At 36.0% G+C, this 17801-nt stretch overlaps 1 protein-coding gene across 2 annotated transcripts in view; it reads left to right on the top strand.

Moving 5' to 3' along the window:
• FEZ2 (fasciculation and elongation protein zeta 2) overlaps positions 1-17801 on the top strand; it is a 30995-nt gene that overhangs the window by 556 nt on the left and 12638 nt on the right. Inside the window, exons 2-7 of one of the 2 annotated variants that reach the window (XM_054194859.1) lie at positions 1333-1441; positions 4538-4654; positions 6023-6167; positions 9627-9895; positions 12545-12625; positions 17363-17438. In XM_054194859.1, the coding sequence (XP_054050834.1) occupies positions 1333-1441; positions 4538-4654; positions 6023-6167; positions 9627-9895; positions 12545-12625; positions 17363-17438 (797 nt within the window). The remainder of the gene's footprint in view (positions 1-1332; positions 1442-4537; positions 4655-6022; positions 6168-9626; positions 9896-12544; positions 12626-17362; positions 17439-17801) is intronic. The other variant, XM_054194860.1, reaches the window with a different exon arrangement.

The raw sequence follows: 17801 nt of genomic DNA, 5'->3' as shown, positions 1-17801 counted from the left end.
CGGCTGGGCCGCCGGCGCTGGCCTGACACCGAGCCGTCCGATTTTATTTCCCTAAGAGCCGTGAAGCGTGAGTGCATTCCGGTGCCTCCTGCTTCCGGGGTGAGAAAAAGTTGCTGTTCAGAAATGCAGAGTGATGGAGGGGGTAATATTTATTTAGTCTCTTGCAAAATGCCCACCGTTTCAGTGTTTGAAATTAAGCATGGAAAACAGATGGAGAACATAATCTCAGTTGCAACTGGATAATTGATTTTTTCTCGTGAGCGATAGCACCTTTTGATCTGTGCTGCTTTCCTGTCTTTAACATTGTTTTACTAGCATTTATATGTGTTATTTTACAGTAAATTTCAGTCAGCTTATATCCATTAAAAATACTGTGGTTCTTTTATTCTGAGGTAACTGCATAGTATGTCTCATTCTAAGAGAAGAAAAAAAACTGTTAGCAAAAGACTGTATGCCTGTGGTATAGGCGGTGAGGTAGGTTCAGAGATACATGAATCAGAGACATACTGTGCAGTGTTGAGGCTCTGTCTGACCTTCTGTGTCTGGCTCAGCCATTCCTCGGAGCCTAGCTAGGCAACCGCTCTAAACGTGCGCCCACCGCATAGCGCTTAGAGGTGGGGTTTGTTAGCTGACTTGAGGCAGCAACCTGCTAACAGGGCTGCTCTGTTTCAAAATCTGAACTAGTATACCAGAATAGGGCTGCATATGCAAGCCTCTAGCACAGCCAGAGAGGTTGGACACTGTAGACACAATCAAGATCAACTGTAGATGAGAGTGGTGGGCCAAGCTCAGCAAGAGTACTTCTTGATAAAACAAAATTCTTGCAGAATTCTATTATAAATTGTGCATGTTCGTTCTTGTGTGATAAATGAAAAGAAAGAAAAAAAAATTTGGCCTAGAATTTGCTACTCGGCCTTTGCTTATTCCTGATTTTAACACGCAAAAGGCAAGAACAGGAAGAACACTAGGAAAGGGATTTATAGCTGAGCTCAAATTTCGTTAAAGCATGGACTCATCCACCCCCAAAAAAGATTCTGAGTACGGTTATATAATTGGTAATAAAGCTGTCTCTTCATCATATTATTTCACTGCTGTGTTCATGTTGTTGGTTTAAAAAGGGAAATAAATTTTATTTATCAAAAACATTTTATCTTCCAAACATTATAAAAATATTGTCAGTTAACTTGTAAATGAATATTCAGAGAGGAAACATTCAACTATCAACATTTCTATTGTTGATAGAAATCTTTTATCACTGCAAATATATTTACTGCTGATCAGTTGCTGCTTTTTTTAAGGCCTTCATTTTTGTTCCTTTATTCCTCTCTCCAGGATTTGGAATGCTTTGACTGATAATTATGGTAACGTAATGCCTGTTGACTGGAAATCTTCACACACCAGAGCTTTGCACTTGCCAACACTGAATCTTTCAGAAAAAGGGGTAAGTTCTGATCAGCAGAAATACCCTTTTGGGATCTTTTGTACTCAGCAGGAAAATAAAACAATTTGCTTTTGTATAAAAGATTGGTGTTGTTATTAAATAGCTTACAATATTTTTAGTACTTGGTATTATACACGAGAGGTTTTAAAAAAATCACAGACTCAAACGTGTTTGATGTATGTTTGCATCTCCTTTGGTTGAAATAATTCAGAGTTAGTTTTAGATGGATGTTCATTGGAGCCAGAGCATGATAGAAAAAATTTTAAAATTAGAAAGCATTTCACATAAAATCTTTCTACTGTCTGTTTCGTGTTGAATGCTATTCTGGTTGAGGGAGGAAAAGAGGCAGGAGTGGAGTGTTCTGATGTAGTAAATCCAGCCTGGGCTTTTTTTTAAGTTCATCTCATTCTGCAGTCAGGTGGAGACTGAAGTGGCTTCTTTTACGGGAAAGGTGACCCGGGAGACACTGAAGTGCAAGAGTTTGTTTTGTTTTATTTTTCTTATTTAATGAGTAGAATAGTTGTCTGGGGAGGGAGCAGGGAATGAAGAGCTTCAGAGAGGTTTATAGAAAGGGTTGTCCTCTGATCTTAAAAGTAGATTAAAACGCATCAGGAAGAAAAGCTAGGAAGAATTCTCACCTCCCATGTCTTCTGAGGATAGCAGGTGGCTTATCTTTTAAACTTAGTGAAGTTGAGTTATGTTGTAAAAATGTCTGTACGTGTAACCTACGAATAGCGTAATGCTTTGACTTCTGACATCCATTATATAATCCACAGCTTCTTTATACTCTGACAGGAGCAAAGATTGTTCTGCTGAAGAGGATACTTTGGGGTTCAGCAGGGGAAGATGGCAGTTTGGAACTCACTTTCTTTATTTGAGTCCGCTGATTGTACCTTGAATTTGACTTGTGTTTTAGAGTGTTTGTTCAGATTTTCTAAGTGGTTTTAGGGTAATTAAATCCTTACATTCAAAATGAAAAGACTTACAACCCCCATGCCATGACCTAGTTGTGTGACTGAAAAATGGTCTGGAAGATAAGGAACTAGGTACAATGTAAACAAATGTTTTTTATAGTTTTTTTAAGTTCTTTGCAGGAAGTAATGAAGGAACTACAAAAAAAAAAGTAAAGTGGTGTTCATGGATTAGAAAGAATCTTAGGTATGCTGTCAGTAGAGGGAAAATCAGTTCATCGATTAAACATATCTCAAGTTTTTTCAGCTTTCACTCCACCTGGCATGTCTTTTAATGTGTAAAGCCCATCTGTTAGGGAGCGTTTTACATACTTTTTATCTACTTCTCTGTGTTTCAGATGTATTTCTGGATATGTGACAGCACATATGGACCAGCTAGTAGCTTGTTTTAACTTTCTTACAATGAATACTAACAGCTAAGCAACACTTCTTGATGCATTTGAAACTAATATATGCTGTTGGACTTGTGCTTAAAGTATTTCTGTTACTGTTTTAGTAGGAAAAAAGTGTAAGGTGAATGAGGCTGATTCATCTAATCTTTGTTGCTTTACATCACAGATCTATGAACACTTTTATACGACTCTGATGGTAAAAGAAGAAGTTAGGTGGAAGTGTTGTACAGTGGTACATGGAACAGGATTGCGCAATTGCTTGTTTATTATATTTTTGTTAGATTACTTTTAAACAGGTCATTCCCTGCTAGGAGTGTGAGAACAGAAAAAGGCATGGAGCGTGGCTGGATGGAAGTCCAGGTGGTCTTTTTGGCATCAGTTGTAGCTTGGGTTGTTTTAGGTGGTTTATTAGCCTAAATTATCAGAATATATTTTGTTAGTCTCTCATAATATTGTTTCTGGAGATGTCAGGAGGGGAAGCTGACCTTCTAGATAAACTGTTATCGTTGCTTACTAACCCATGGTTCTTCGCATAATCCTATATAGATGGAAAAATATTTGAGAATTGCAGACTTCAAAGAATGTCAAAACTGGGATATATCTGTGCGGTAGGTGAACATATATTCTTAGTGGAGCCCTGTCATTGCATAATTATTGGAATTCAGATTCTGGAAAAAAGTGGACATTTGACTTCATTCTGATGGCTGAAAAAATACAAATTTTATGTTTTCCCCTATAGACTAGCTATCTGGGGATCTCAGTAGTATCTTCAAAGTGAATCTGAAAACTGTTAAGGTTTCTGAAGGAACTGGGAAAATTGGAGGATTTACACAAAAATTGAAAACTGATATGGTGACACCAAGGACACTTTATACAGCTGGTCATAATGTTTGTAAATTAGCCCAAAGATCAGTTAAAGTGATTGATCTCAAAATGTCGAAGGTTAGAGATTGCAGCTTTTGAGGGCTGGGGGGCTTTTCTAGGCTGGTGCATCTGGAATCTAGTAACAGACAAAGTGCAGAAAAAGCAAACAACTTTGTAAATAAACTAGAATATATGACCGTGTGAGAGTAAAATATACCTGACTGATTAAGGAGGGGACTTAAATCTTTTACTATATGTACGTCTTTGGATTTAAAGGATGAGTGTAATTTGGTGGTATATGTGTGGGAACAGTGTTACTTCTGCTTCTTTTTTAAAACACTGTGAGACAATCAACAGTATAATTTTAAAATAATCTGTGGTGATAACCATGTTCTGTTTTTCAAAACAACTTTTTTCATATCTTCTATTATGCGAAAAAGTAGAACTATAAAAGCATGTAAAATAACAGGTTTGTGTAATGTTAGACATTATATGTAGGTTTTCACCCCACACTGACAAATATCTGTCTTCACTTAAGAGTTAAATATCTACATTGGACTGACTGTTTTCCAGCCATGCAGACATCTGCATGTCATGGTCTTTATGTTGCTGAGTGTATTTAAAGACTGTCAGCTATTTTAACTTTCTCCAATTGTGGTTTTGATTTCAGTTGTTAAAGTACTACGGTTTCCAGGTATTTGATGGCAAGAGTCATTGATTCCATTATTATGGACAAGGAATCTGTGTCATTCTTAAAACTCAAAAGTTCCCCTTTTGTTTTTTATATGTGTACATGTATCTTTTAGAGATATATACACACACAAATGTGTATATATATTTGTATAAATACACATTGTTATCCTTTCTAGGTAAATGATAACTTGAACCTTGACCTGTCAGATGATGAAGAGCTGAGAGAACAGTTGGATATGCATTCTATCATTGTTTCCTGCATCAATGATGAACCTCTCTTCACAGCAGAGCAGGTAAAGTGTTCAGTGAAGACAGTGTTGTTGATGTAGTATTTTTCTTTTAGTCTGTAATTATTTTTTTGTCCTTCCTTCTTGCTGTTCACCATAGCTATGCTTCTTGATTGTTCTTTATTTAGGGTCATAATAATGTGTGAGATATTACTACGTCATTCAGATTTGAAAAGTATTCCAATGCTCCAGGTGAGGTTGATAGTCCAGGGTCTCTGAAATCTTTCTACATTTCTTACCATGAATTAGTCAGAAATACTACAAAATTAAATATATATGTTAAAAAGCAAAAATATTTTCAGAATGTTGGTGGTATTGTAGAGTTTGTAGTTTTCCAGCATGACTGTATTGCCATTGGTATCTTCACATGGCTTCGTGGTTAGCAAGAGTTCTTTGAAGTTTTTGCCTAGCAGTTCTGCTACTAAACTTTCAAACTACTTAGGGTCTAAAGGCTTCTGTTCCAAATCCATGGATTTATGTAAGTTATCTTGAAAATTGCTCTTCTGAGTAAGGTTAATGACTGTCCATTAGGATCCTGCTTTAGTAAGCAAATGCACGAATGTACTTTCTTGTTTAAATGGTTACCTGTGAACTCTGATGAACACGGTTATTAGGAGTACGAGGGACAGGATTACTTGAACTGCCTCAGCTTTTTTGCTGTGAGATGGATCTCAGCAATGTCTACAGCCTTTAAACCTGCAAAAGTTGATGTGTTATTTATTCAGCTGTTCAGTTAATAGTTTAGCCTGTAGAGATATGGTCATTTCTGTACCAAAAAAAAGTGAGCTTATTATGCACAGGATTTCTGTTCTCCTGCTTTCTCTCTGGCTCAGATCTTACACCCAGGGATGCAAGTCAGCTTCAGGTTATGATTTACAACTTCATAAAACTTATCATAAGCACAGTAGATTTTCAGGTTATTTGGAGCTTTTTTTTTTTTTGCTCAGAGAAGTGTACTGAAGTGGGGGCTGGGGGTGGGAAGGTAATTGATTTTTGTTGTTTTGTTTTCCTTCAACCAAATACTTGGGAAAGATATTCCTGCTCACTCTTTAGTTCAGTTCTCTTAAGCAGAACCATGTGTACCTTCTTGTAGAAATAACTGTGTAGTTTCAACACGCTGCTTGTTATGAGATCACCAATTTACCTTGAAAAGGTAGGCTTATTCTTGGAGAGCAAGAATGGGGAGGAAATGTCAGTATGATTTTGTTGATTCTCCTTAATCCAGTCTTGGTATTAGTTTCATCTGGAAGCATCTTTGCTAATTGAAAGTTAAAAAAAAAACCAAACCCTTAAGTTCTTAACAGCTTTGCTTCAAATTGCAGGCTGTTTCTCTTCATGCAGGAGTGTTTTCCTAAGGGTTTTTATTTTTTGAAGGTGATTGAAGAAATAGAGGAAATGATGCAGGAATCACCTGATCCAGAAGATGATGAAACACCCACCCAATCAGATCGGCTCTCCATGCTTTCCCAGGAAATTCAGACGCTCAAGAGATCCAGTACAAATAATAGCTATGAAGAGAGTAAGTGGTACTTATTTAGTATTCTACTCTTACACTTAGTGAAAATAGTTTAAACGGTAAGCTTGCCATGTGTTTGTTTTACAGCAAGTCCTTCTTATGAAACACCTGCATTCAAAAATATTTTCAAAATGCCCTGAAAGAATAAAGTAGATTTAGAACATAAAGAGAAGACTTATCTTTGGCACTTTTCATAATAAAATAACTTGAAATTCTAGAAAGTTTTAAAGCAAACATGCTTAAGCTTGATTAACTGGAATGAAGTCCCTTCATAGGTAGAGTGATAAGTTGATAATTTTTATTGAATTTTCTTAATTTCTGTGTTGTAAAGTGAGACACTTTCTTGAGGCCAATACACTGTGTTTAAGATCAGCTATGTAGTAAATAAAGCAAATGGGGTTTCTTTGGTACTGTTTCAGTCACTACAAAGTATCTTGATATACAGTAACAGAAAAATAAGGCAACTGTTGCCTTTTTTTTTCCCTGTAAGGACCTTACATATTTTTCTTTCCTTCCCTTCCATTCCTTTTCAAAAAGCTTAAAAGTTTTAAAAAAACTTTTGCATCTTCTTCTACTCAAATAAAATAATCTGTTCTTCCTTGTACAAAAGGAAAGGAGAAATTCCATGTGTGGTTTCATTGTAGTAGGTTGAATTGTATGTAAAAGAAACCTGTGATTAATCAGTTTCATGATGGAAATTTAATTTGCGTACTTATACAAATCAATTCTAGAAGGTGATAGGAACACAAAGAATATATGCTAGATGATCCTTTTACTTTGGTCGCTCTCACAAAGTTTGGTGCTTTCTTTCCTGTAGTCTGGGTCAGCAATATAAATTCTGCAGAAGATTCAGAAAACTGGCTGACCATTTGTGATATGCTTTACAGTTTCTGCTACACTTCAGATTTATGGATGAGATTCCATTTTCATGGTTGGACTCTTAGCTGTCTCAACACATAAATTTCAGGAATATGAAAGCAAAGTGTATCCTGCACAGCATGGCTTCCTGCTTTTCTGACAGTTCCATATGTCCTTAGGTTTGGATCTAATCAAACTTGCTTGGTATTTCATATCATATTTATTTTGCTTTGCCTCAGGAGTTGATCTTGTATGTTGCATCTGCACGGTTTAAAGGTCAGCCTTGACCAAACGATGCCTTGAGTTACTGTGGCAGATAATTTAACTTTGCTTCACCAGGTTCTCAGAATCTGCTTTCATGTCTTTCAGGTCACTATTTTATCACAAGCTCTTGCTACCTTCTCTTCTGCATTAAGCTGCCTCAGAATTAGTCTGCATCTGTCTAAAATTGTTGCAGTTTCCTAGAAACTGCCTGGCTTTTATAAGACAAGTCAGAGGTGTTAATTTTTTAGGATTGAAAGCAGGAAATCAAAGCTTGTATTTACTTTTTTCTTGGATAGGAAAAGATGTGTATTAAGACAGTCAAAAAATAAAACCAGTTACAGTTCTGGTTACACAGGTGGGTCCTTTAGCCTACGTATCTAATATTTATTCCAAGTAGTCTTCTGCATTTGAGTTACTCTGTCTTCATTCACCTGTGTCAGCTGAGTAGTTCCTGAGTAGCTCTTTTGTAGGCTTTGATCACAACGAGTCAGGATTGCAGTTGGATAATCTGCATCTATTTTATTGGAACAGTTGTTTCTTAGGGTGTGAAGCTGGTTCTTAAGTGCTGGGACTCACTGGTGCTCTGTCTAGTCTTTCACAAAAACAAAGCAGTGGTGCAACCTATGCTTTTTAGGCAGTCCTTTGTATTGAATGCATATGGAACTTACTCATATTAGTTTTTACTGCAGAGTATACTCAGTTTCACAGACTGTAGGGCCTATTCTGCGACTTGCACCCACAGAGCACCAGATAATCTTGTCGCTGAATTTGCTGTTCTTCCCCCTGCTTATATGTGAGTTGCCGTTGCTGTTTGCTGTTGCTGACAACCAGTGTTGACTTTGCAAAAAGTTATTGCTGTGGTAAGACCTACTGTGGTATGTGCAATGACTGTGAGCAGAGCCAAGATGTATGTTACAAGTAGAAGCCATAACCTGCCTGCTGCATGCTTAGAATAGTTTAAGTAACAAAAAAGGCGATGGATGGTTCAGACTACTTAAAACTTAGATCCTTAATCATATAGTACTGTTACAGTGTTTGAACAGAGTTTAAGACCCAAGCTACTCTGAAAAACTGTGGTTCCTTGACAGACAATTGCCTTAACAGGTTTCATTGCTTTTTCTTTTGTAAATTAGTGACAAGGAGCTTTCTCCAATCAGTTTTCCCTGCTGTACTTTTAGAGAAAATCACATTTCACCTTTGATGCTTCTAAAGACCTATACTTTTTTTGTAGTTTGTGGCCTTATCTGTGTTTTTCAACACTTGTCCATAGGCATTTTCACTTATAACAGTTTTTTTAAACATAACATTTACTAGACTAATTTAATGTAACGAAATAATTACAAACATCTGTGCAGTGTCCTTAAACAGATTGTACTCTTCAGTGTAACCAGGGCTAGGTGTTTCTCAAATGCCAATGAAAATTATGTTCTTTGACATAGCAGCTGCTCAACTAGCTTTCTAGGTGTGTCAGACATAATTGGGAATGGAATGCAGTCTTCAATGTGCTCACTTTTAACCCAAGCAAGCCTTAGAACATTCTTCTTGGTCATAATTTCACTGTCTGTAACAAGTGACTCAAGAATACCTTTAAAATGCAAACCTGGAGGGGTTTTTTGTTTCCAAACTGACATTTTACAGGCTTCTGGTTTAGCATTGACCAATTCAGTCTCATGCTTTCTCAAAACTATTAATGCTTATTTTTGCTTGAAATGAGCCTGTTGGCTAGTTTTGATCTAGGTCATTGTTTCAGGCAATACAAAGCCATGCTTTTGATTACAATCCCCAGACAAAGAAAATTTGGAGGATTCTGTTGGGTTTTCTACTAATTGCATCTAAAAATCTTAACATAAAAGTTCGGTGCAAGCTTTTATTAATATGCACGTATACCTTAGCAATATCCCTAAGAAGATTCCGTCACTCATAGAGTATGATCTACTGTAGGTGAAAAATCCAAGGATTCCAGAAATGCCAAAGTGTAAGAAACCAGAAATTGTGTCAGAAAATACGGAGACCTTTTATTTTGAACAGTGAGTGTAGATGGAAAGTAATAGTTAACAGAGATGTCAGTATTAGAAGTTTAGTGCTTACTTCCGCTTCCTTAACTACCACATGGTCTTCATATTTGCAGATTATTTCAGATTTCTCAGAAATAAGAAGAAAGTTCGACAACCTTCTTGTTGCTAATCTAGTTGCCTCCGTGTTTATTCCGTTAGGAATATTGGTTTGTTCTATGTAGTTTTAGAATTGAATTTTTTGTTTTGAAAAATTTCAGGGTGCTTTTTTGTTGTAATTCCCACAAGTAAAATCTTGACAGTTTACTTTTTTGTGAACTATTTATAGGAGTAAAAAGATTGTCTGTTGCTGAGTTAAATGAACTCCTAGAAGAAATTGAGACTGCTATTAAGGATTATTCTGAGGAACTGGTACAGCAGTTGGCTCTACGAGATGAGTTGGAGTTTGAGAAGGAAGTGAAAAACAGCTTCATTTCTGTGCTCATTGAAGTACAAAACAAGCAGAGAGAACACAAAGAAACGGCAAAGAAGAAAAAGAAGCTGAAAAATGGTAGTCCTCAGAATGGCAAACAAGAGAGAGGTCACATGCCTGGAACAGTAAGAAAATTTTTGTAACTATTTACAGATTGAAAATATTTTTTGTTTTTTCCCTATGGGAAGGGTAGTTGTAGATTATATCAGGATACCTGGTACACCTACTTCCATGCCTTCATTCATAGACAAGCCTTAGGCACTTACTATTGAGATAATTTTTTTTCACAAAGTCACAAAAAATACTGTCTTTGGATCTACTGCTGTGTGTTCTGTTGTCAGTAGGCAAACTCATTTATCTGTTTGGTTTCACTGTGTGAATTTTAGTATGTGTGTACGTACCACTGTTGGTCTTGCAGGAAATGCAGTAGTATTGTTGGTGTGGTTGTAGAGGTATTGATCATGATGGTTCTTAGGTAGGAAAAAAGTAAAAATATTACCCTCAATCTCTTGAAACCTGTGGCAGAGTTACTACATCCAACAAGAGACAGGAGTGAGTCCAAAGAGTAGTGCGGGTGTACAGGGAGGAGATAATTTGGTTTATTCTTTACAGAACATATCAACAAAAGGAAAAATGTCTTTCAAACAGAGTTTGAATAACAGGAGGCAGAGAATGAAAGAAATTAGGTTATTATCTTGTCAATGCAACTTTTTTCTTTCTTATCTGTCTAGCATAATTTTAAATTACTTAAGTGGGATATTAATTTTAGAATTTCTAAGTGTTTCTTACAGGATGCAGAAAATGTGATTAAAGTATTGTAGATCTTGGCTAAGTCCCAGAAAGAATGCTTCAGTTTGACATCAGAAGGTTTTTGAGTTTGTTTTTCAAGCATAAGAAATGAACATTTGTAATGAAACATTAATTTTTCAGAATCTATTTCTAAACTTACAAGAATAACATACCTGTGATATAACTCAACGGAGTTCTGATCTTGTCCATCTAATTTGTCATCTTTTGTGTACATAGATGAGTTTTAATGTAACTCTTAAGAAAGTATGTGTCTGGAAAAAAATACAAAGTTCTCATCCCCTTTGCAAGGGCACAGTCAAAAGTTCAAAATCTAACTAGAAAGAAAAGTCATTAGTTGGTTTTGAAACTGGAGTTAAGTGATTCTTAAGCTATTCTGGTTAGTTCCAAGTTTGGAGACTTGAATGATGCTTTCAGGTATAACTGTATGTCGTCCCAATATAAGACATTTTCATATTTGGTTGCTTCAAGATACATATGTGGCAGATTGCTTTCTGAGAAGGAGTGAACAAGCTAGCTCCCAAATAAGACTGTAGGCTGCATATGTGTGGTTCCTTTGAAAATGGCTTTCACTATCACCGAGTACCAGATTTGAGAGCCTTCTCCCAGAAAGAGGTGCAAACTTACTTCCTTCCACACTCCTCTTTTTTTTTTTTTTGCACTTTTTTTGCACATGAGAATGTGCATACAGCTAGTAACTTCATGAAGAGTGAGATTCTGTTAATAAATAATGTATAAATTAATAATTTTATTAACTAAAGCTATAATGAAGTCTCATCTAAATGCAAAGCTTGGAATTAGGCTTAAATTTTCATAGTCTAAAAAAATCAATTATCCTGTAAATACTATAATTGAATTTTAAAAAATAGAGAGTTTAATTCTTTGTCCTTCATATAGGCTTTGAGTAAATCACTTTCTTAGACTTCTAAAACTTTTACATCTCTCACAAGGACAAACTGGGGAGTAATTAAAAATAGTCAGGGCTTGAAGATACCAGTTCATTTAAGCAGGATATCTGACAAGAGTTAAGATGGCTTTGGCAACATGTGTGTCTGTTTACTGACCTCATTGAGCTTTAGAAAGCAAATGAATAATGTATTCCAGCACATTTTATTCCTTCTCCTGTAAATAAATACATTCAGGTAAGTGTGCTGAGGTGTGCGCATCTTGCTGACCTGTGTCAGCAGCTTGGCAGTTTCTCCTTTTTATGTTCTTGGCAGTTGCTGATTTTTGTATCTCATGCTAAACATCAAAATTGTTTTGATTTTTCTTTTTACTTGTTGTCTCTAGCAAGCAAAAATGATTACAAAAGTTCAAGGAAAAAAAAAGTGGTTTGGATTACATACAAATTTTTCTTTACTTGGATTCCATATGATGGAGCTTGAAATCAATGTGGGTGCATTATTAACTAATTGTGTATATAGTATCATACTACCAAAAAAATGGGGAATACAGTTGATAGATAATTTTTGTTTCAGTTGTGGAAAAGTAAGCATGAAAACATAAAATGTTTTGAAGAGGTAGAAATGAAAATTACTACCTCTGAGCAGTGTTTCTAGTAGGTGTTTAAAATCTGAAAAATTGGTATCAGCAGTGTCTCTAGAAGTATATTACTCAAACACGAATTTTAAAGGCGATTGTACTGTAAACTAAACTTTCAAAAATACTACTTTTTACATTTTAAAATGAGACAGCTTTAAAAGGCAAGTCTCAATTATTGAGTCTGCACTGTGAAGATTTTGTTTGATTAAATTTTGATGTAGATATACTCCTTAACTGCCATTATAAGTTTTGCTTTTTAATTATAAAATTAAGTAGGTGAATGAAAAAATAGAAATGTGCTGAAATATACGTTAGAGCCTGTCTTTGTCATTCATCTTTTATAGTCTTGATAAATGCTGATTAATAGTCTTCTGAACTTTTCTCTGTCCCTTTTTTTCTTTCTGCTACGTTTTCACTACTTTTAGCGCTTCAGCATGGAAGGGATCTCAAATGTCATACAGAATGGCTTCCGCCACACGTTTGGAAACGCAGGTGGAGAGAAACAGGTGCTGGGCTCTCTTCTTTCTTTTCCTCATTCTTTGCCTGCACTTTTGCTAGGAGTTGACATCTTGAAAATGGACAGTAGTTTAAGATAAATCCTGAGACAGGAAAAAAATAGGACAAAAATGTTGGAATCTGTACTCTCCCTGCCTCAGGACTCTGATCAGCCTACAGTCTCTTTCTCTCCTCAACAGCTCGAGATGGCCAGGGCTTGATATCCTGATGCACTGAAAGAACAACCCTGATTTCCCACCCCGGACTAAAAGTCTGTTTTGACATAATGCATGCTTCAAATACATTGCATGTCAGTAAAAATCTAATATCTAATTGAAGAACATGTATCAGGTTAGACATAATATTTCAGCATTAAAGATTTGGGTAATATCTCCAACTGAAAAAAGGTTTTGTTTTCTTTTTTTCTTCAAATGTTCAGAACTGATATATCTAAAAATGGAGTAGCATCTGGAAAATGCAGGGACACTATTGTATGTCTTTTTGCCTTTGGAAACTGCATGATGTTAAAAGCAGACAAATGTGTGCAATGCAGATTTCTGATATAAAATATATAAGCCGTCGGCAAGTTCGTGTCTTTTCACTGACTATTTAAATGTTGAAATATACAGCAAAGAGGCCCAGCTTCAGTGGGTATCACTGTAGATGTTACATGCACCTAAGGAGCAAGATTCTTATGCTTTATTTCAAAGTAACACTTGATGGTTTGTTTCAGAACTGTAGTACGTATTTTATTAAATGCATTCTGTATTTTGGTTAATGCTTACGCACATGTTACAGAATATTGCTATTTCACCTTATTTAACACATACCCACCCATTATAATTTATGCAGTTCTGCCAGGAGGGTGTTAGATTTATTATTTTTTTTCTGGTCATTGTCCCCCTTTCCAACCCCTCCTTCCATTGAGGCAATAAACTGCCTGGTAGTTCAGAAGTCATGGCTCATTAGGCTTTTGTCTGGAAGATGACTGGAGTATCCTGCAGAGGGGTTCAGGAGGTAAAACAACTCCTCTCAAGTCATTCCTGAAGTGTGAGGTTGGAAATCGTGTCCTTACAGTCTTTCTCAAGCAAGTTATATGTATGAAAGTTCATGAATACATAGATCCACCTCTTTGTCCCCAGCTTTGGGGATCTTGAACACATGCATAGAGCTTGCCTAACAGTTTTTATCACTCTGTGTTATCTCAATACTGGTAAAGTAATAGCTGTCCTGGGTTTTTTTGTTTCTGCCCTCTTTACCATTTAATAATAAATTACACCTGTTTACTGGTATCTCTAGCTATTTTAAATACTGTGTATTTTCATAAAATGAACATATTTAGCTATGCCAGCCCCTCTTTTGGTTAAAAGACTTCTTTTGTATGCATGTCTCTATTCGAATACACCTTTACCTCTGTGACTGTCTCCTAACTTTCTAGACATAAGTAGCATTATCATGTATCAACAATAACACTAATTGGATAGCCCTTCCAGTTGTTTTTTGAGTTAGTTTACTGATGTTATTCTTCATGTTGATCATACTTTTCCTCTGATTTATCTTATACTATATCCTTATTAGCAAGGTTATGTGGGTTTTTTTTTCCCTACCTGTATCCTAAAGCCAATCATGGAAATAACAAGAACTTAAAATGAGAAATAGGGGAGAAAGGTAGGAAACATACCAGCTCTTTTCTGATTTAGTCATGGAAATTTATTTTTCTATGGCATTTGCTTTTTGTTTGTTTTTTTTTTTTTATTTGTTTTTGGTCGCATTACCAAACCCTGGCCCCTGCTTTTAAAATACTGGTATCATCATCTTATTGCAGCAAATTGGAAAGGAGAAAAAGTATCAGATGCTTAGTTGCTTAGTGCTGCTCTCAGAATATCCATTTGAGTGTTTTTTCAGGGTGTATTGTCATTATAAACTCACATTCATGTGTTTCCTGCTAACAGGGAAGAGTTAGTTAACAATCTGGAGTTGTGCTCAAAATAAATGCAAGGACAGACATTTTTTTGTGTACCTTAGAAGGCAGAAGTTCATACACGTAAAGTCACAACATAAAGTTTGTGATGAGTTTGTACAGTTATTTCAAAACTCTTGTCGGTCTTTAATGGTATTTACCAACTTTACTATTTTCTGGGTAGTGTTACTCTGATAGTGGATACTTTCCTTTTTAAAATTTTAGTCCTTTTTCTGTGTGTGTGTGTGTTTGAGATGTAATTGAAAATTACTTGGAATTTTTCAACGTTTAGAGAGAAACTTCCAGTGGGAACTACCTATTCCCATCTGATAATGCAGTTGGGAAAAATACCACCAACTCCATAAAAGCCATGGAAATATTGGTAGCTCTTCCTGTGATGGTATTTCCAGAAGAAAGTTCAAGCTGGTCATCTTCATTTTGATTTTTAGACACATCACACACTTTTTTATGGGTGATTACAAATGGCAGTGGGAATTGTTGCTTACCATATTGTCTAATCTGCTTCAAAAATGTAGAGGTCACAGTAGACTTAACATTTGGGCGTGTCAGTAAGCTACCGTTGAGTCATTTTTTTCTTCTTTTTCATAATATGTTATCCTTCACACAACAATTCAGGGAATGAGTTCTTATAGTGCTATTGTAGAGACACGTTGTTACAGCAGCAAAGTCTTGTTGAGAAACACAAGATGATTTCTGGAAACTAAAAAAGAGTTTACTTACTTTTTTTTTTTTAATTATTGCTATTAGGAAAATTGGAAGGTGGAGTTAACAGGAGAAGGAAAACAGAAAATGTTGGTATTTGGTCCCGTGAAACATGTCCTAGTAATTTATTGTCTAGTTAAAGGATAGAATGACATTTAGTTCTGAAGGCTGGAAAAGACAGCCTGAGATCTGATTTCTGAGTTAGTTGATCTACATACATCTCTGACATTTACAGATTTAACAGCCTTATATCTAGCTATTGATTCCAGTAATTTTAGTAAGAGTGCAGTTCTCTAATGATACCTGTTGGTTACATCTGCTGGCAAAGAAATTGAAAATTGACTGTTTCCTAAGAAGTGTTGCATACTTTCCTCTGCTGGGCTAAGTGGATGTGAGAAAATGCGAAAGGAAACGGGAGGGAGAAAAGCGCCCTGAGTTTGCATAAGGTCTTGGTAAGGTGTTAGTACATCCCATACAATAGGTTCCCTTAAAAGTGACACAAAACTGATTCCAGCTGGCGTTTAGGCAGAGAGTATGGTTGGGCATGAGGTGCATGATCCCACTCTAAATGTGGCAACAGTTATATAGCTGCATTTGGCAACTCTAAATCTCCTTCTGCAAAGTGAACCTCATCACCAGAATCCGAGTTACACTTGACTCTTGCTGCAGTGTTGCTACGGAGAGGAGACCTTGTACCTAACGTGTTTTCCAATTGTTACATGGAGAACCACATCTCTCTGGAGTTGAATGAGAGATAGAGGGTTGCTTTGCCTACTGCCTTGTAGCTGTTAACCCAGGATAAAGTTCCTGTGAAATTCTTAAAAATTGAATTGAGGGAGATTTCAGGAAGCTTTTTCATTGGGGAAAATTCCAGCAATTTCAGTACTTTTGAAATAATACCCTCTTTAAGAAGAATATGCATTCATATAGGTTGCAAAGTAAGATGTCGCCTAAACACATTTAATAAAAGAGCAATAGGGTTGCTTCAAGAATTTGAAAGTAAATCTTGGTTGCACTGCTTGCTTTGTTTCTTTTGGTTGGAAGTGTATAGCATCAGAAGACAAAAGGTGTCTGTTTTCATTTTTGCCTAACTGTGGGGCAGCCTAATTTTCGTTGCACAGAGGACTGTAGATCACCTTCGGAGCTTGGACTGGGCAATGCTCTTTGATCTGTCAAAATCCCTGGAAAGTTTCACATTCTTAGTAAGAGTTAACCAGTCACTTAGAAAATCCTGTGGCTGTTTTGAGGTTCTTCAAACACAGCATATGCCAAGTTTGAAGAAGTTTTTTTTTTTTTTTTTTATTTTATTTTTCAAAATACTTGTTAGCACTTCTACAAACCTGAACACCTCACTCAAGTTACCTGCACAGCCTCTATGATTTGTGCTTTGGAATCTTTTAAAAAGATGTCTGTTATCAGTTTCCCAAACTATTTGAAGACACCATCAATGTTTACCTGGAAAGATTTATTTTTTTTAACATACTTCCTGGAAAGAAAGAATTACTTTCTGATTTTTGGATATAACAGGTGACAGTTGCATTATATTTATACTTTTTTGTTGTTTGTTTTTTTTTTTTTTTAAAGCAAGTTTAAAAACTGTTCTGCATTTATAGTGTTGTTTGAGGGGAGCTGGTAGGAAAGTGGTTCTTCCAGCTTTTATTTGATTTTTAAGAAGTACTTTAAATACATGAAGGACTTCTGATTGACTTCTGGAGGGAGGAGAGGAAAGACTTTACTATTGGTATGCATAGGCTCTGAGGAAGAAACCCATCAGATGATAAACTTTTTACTGTAAGCAGCTCAAATTTTTTAAACACTTTTTTTAGCGTTTAGCTATATGACTTCTAATGTGGTTACATAATTTGAAAAAAAAATAGAAGTTCGTTTCTGTGATAAAAGTTTTGGGATAGGAAAGGTAGAATCTTAATCTCTTGTGAAATGCAATCTTTTGAAAAGCTTTAATTTATGGCTAGCAATTTCAATTGCTACAAATTTTGCAAAATAAAATGAAAGCAACATAAATTGCATGAAGGACTATCAAATAACTCTGTTTTTCATTTGACAGTACTTAACAACCGTCATTCCTTATGAGAAGAAAAATGGACCCCCATCTGTGGAAGATCTTCAAACACTAACTAAAAGTGAGCATATGAAGTTCCCCCATGATCGTTTCCTCTTTATATTTCCAGCTGTGGTTGCTCAAAACCAATGAATTCATGCAGTTATCCCTTACCCTATGGCATGTATGTAAGTTGCATGATTTTTAACGTGCATTTTTGCCAGTTTTTACTTGTTTTCTGAGCCTTCATGGTATGTTTGTTTTCTAGCTGTTCTCTGAAACCCTGAAGGCTAGAAACTTGCATGTATCAGAAAGTAAATGTTCTCACATTATTTCAACAGGCGGGCCTTATGCATGTTGTGGAATTTGTCAATCCTGCCTTATAGTACCTCATATACCCCTGTTTCTTTAAACTTGCTGTGCTTTATTTATAAGTTCTGAGTCC

The sequence above is a fragment of the Rissa tridactyla genome, chromosome 3, assembly GCF_028500815.1.
Source record: "Rissa tridactyla isolate bRisTri1 chromosome 3, bRisTri1.patW.cur.20221130, whole genome shotgun sequence".
Taxonomy (NCBI): Eukaryota; Metazoa; Chordata; class Aves; order Charadriiformes; family Laridae; genus Rissa; species Rissa tridactyla.
Note: the sequence above shows the minus strand (reverse complement) of the source record. Positions and strands in the feature narration are given on the sequence as shown.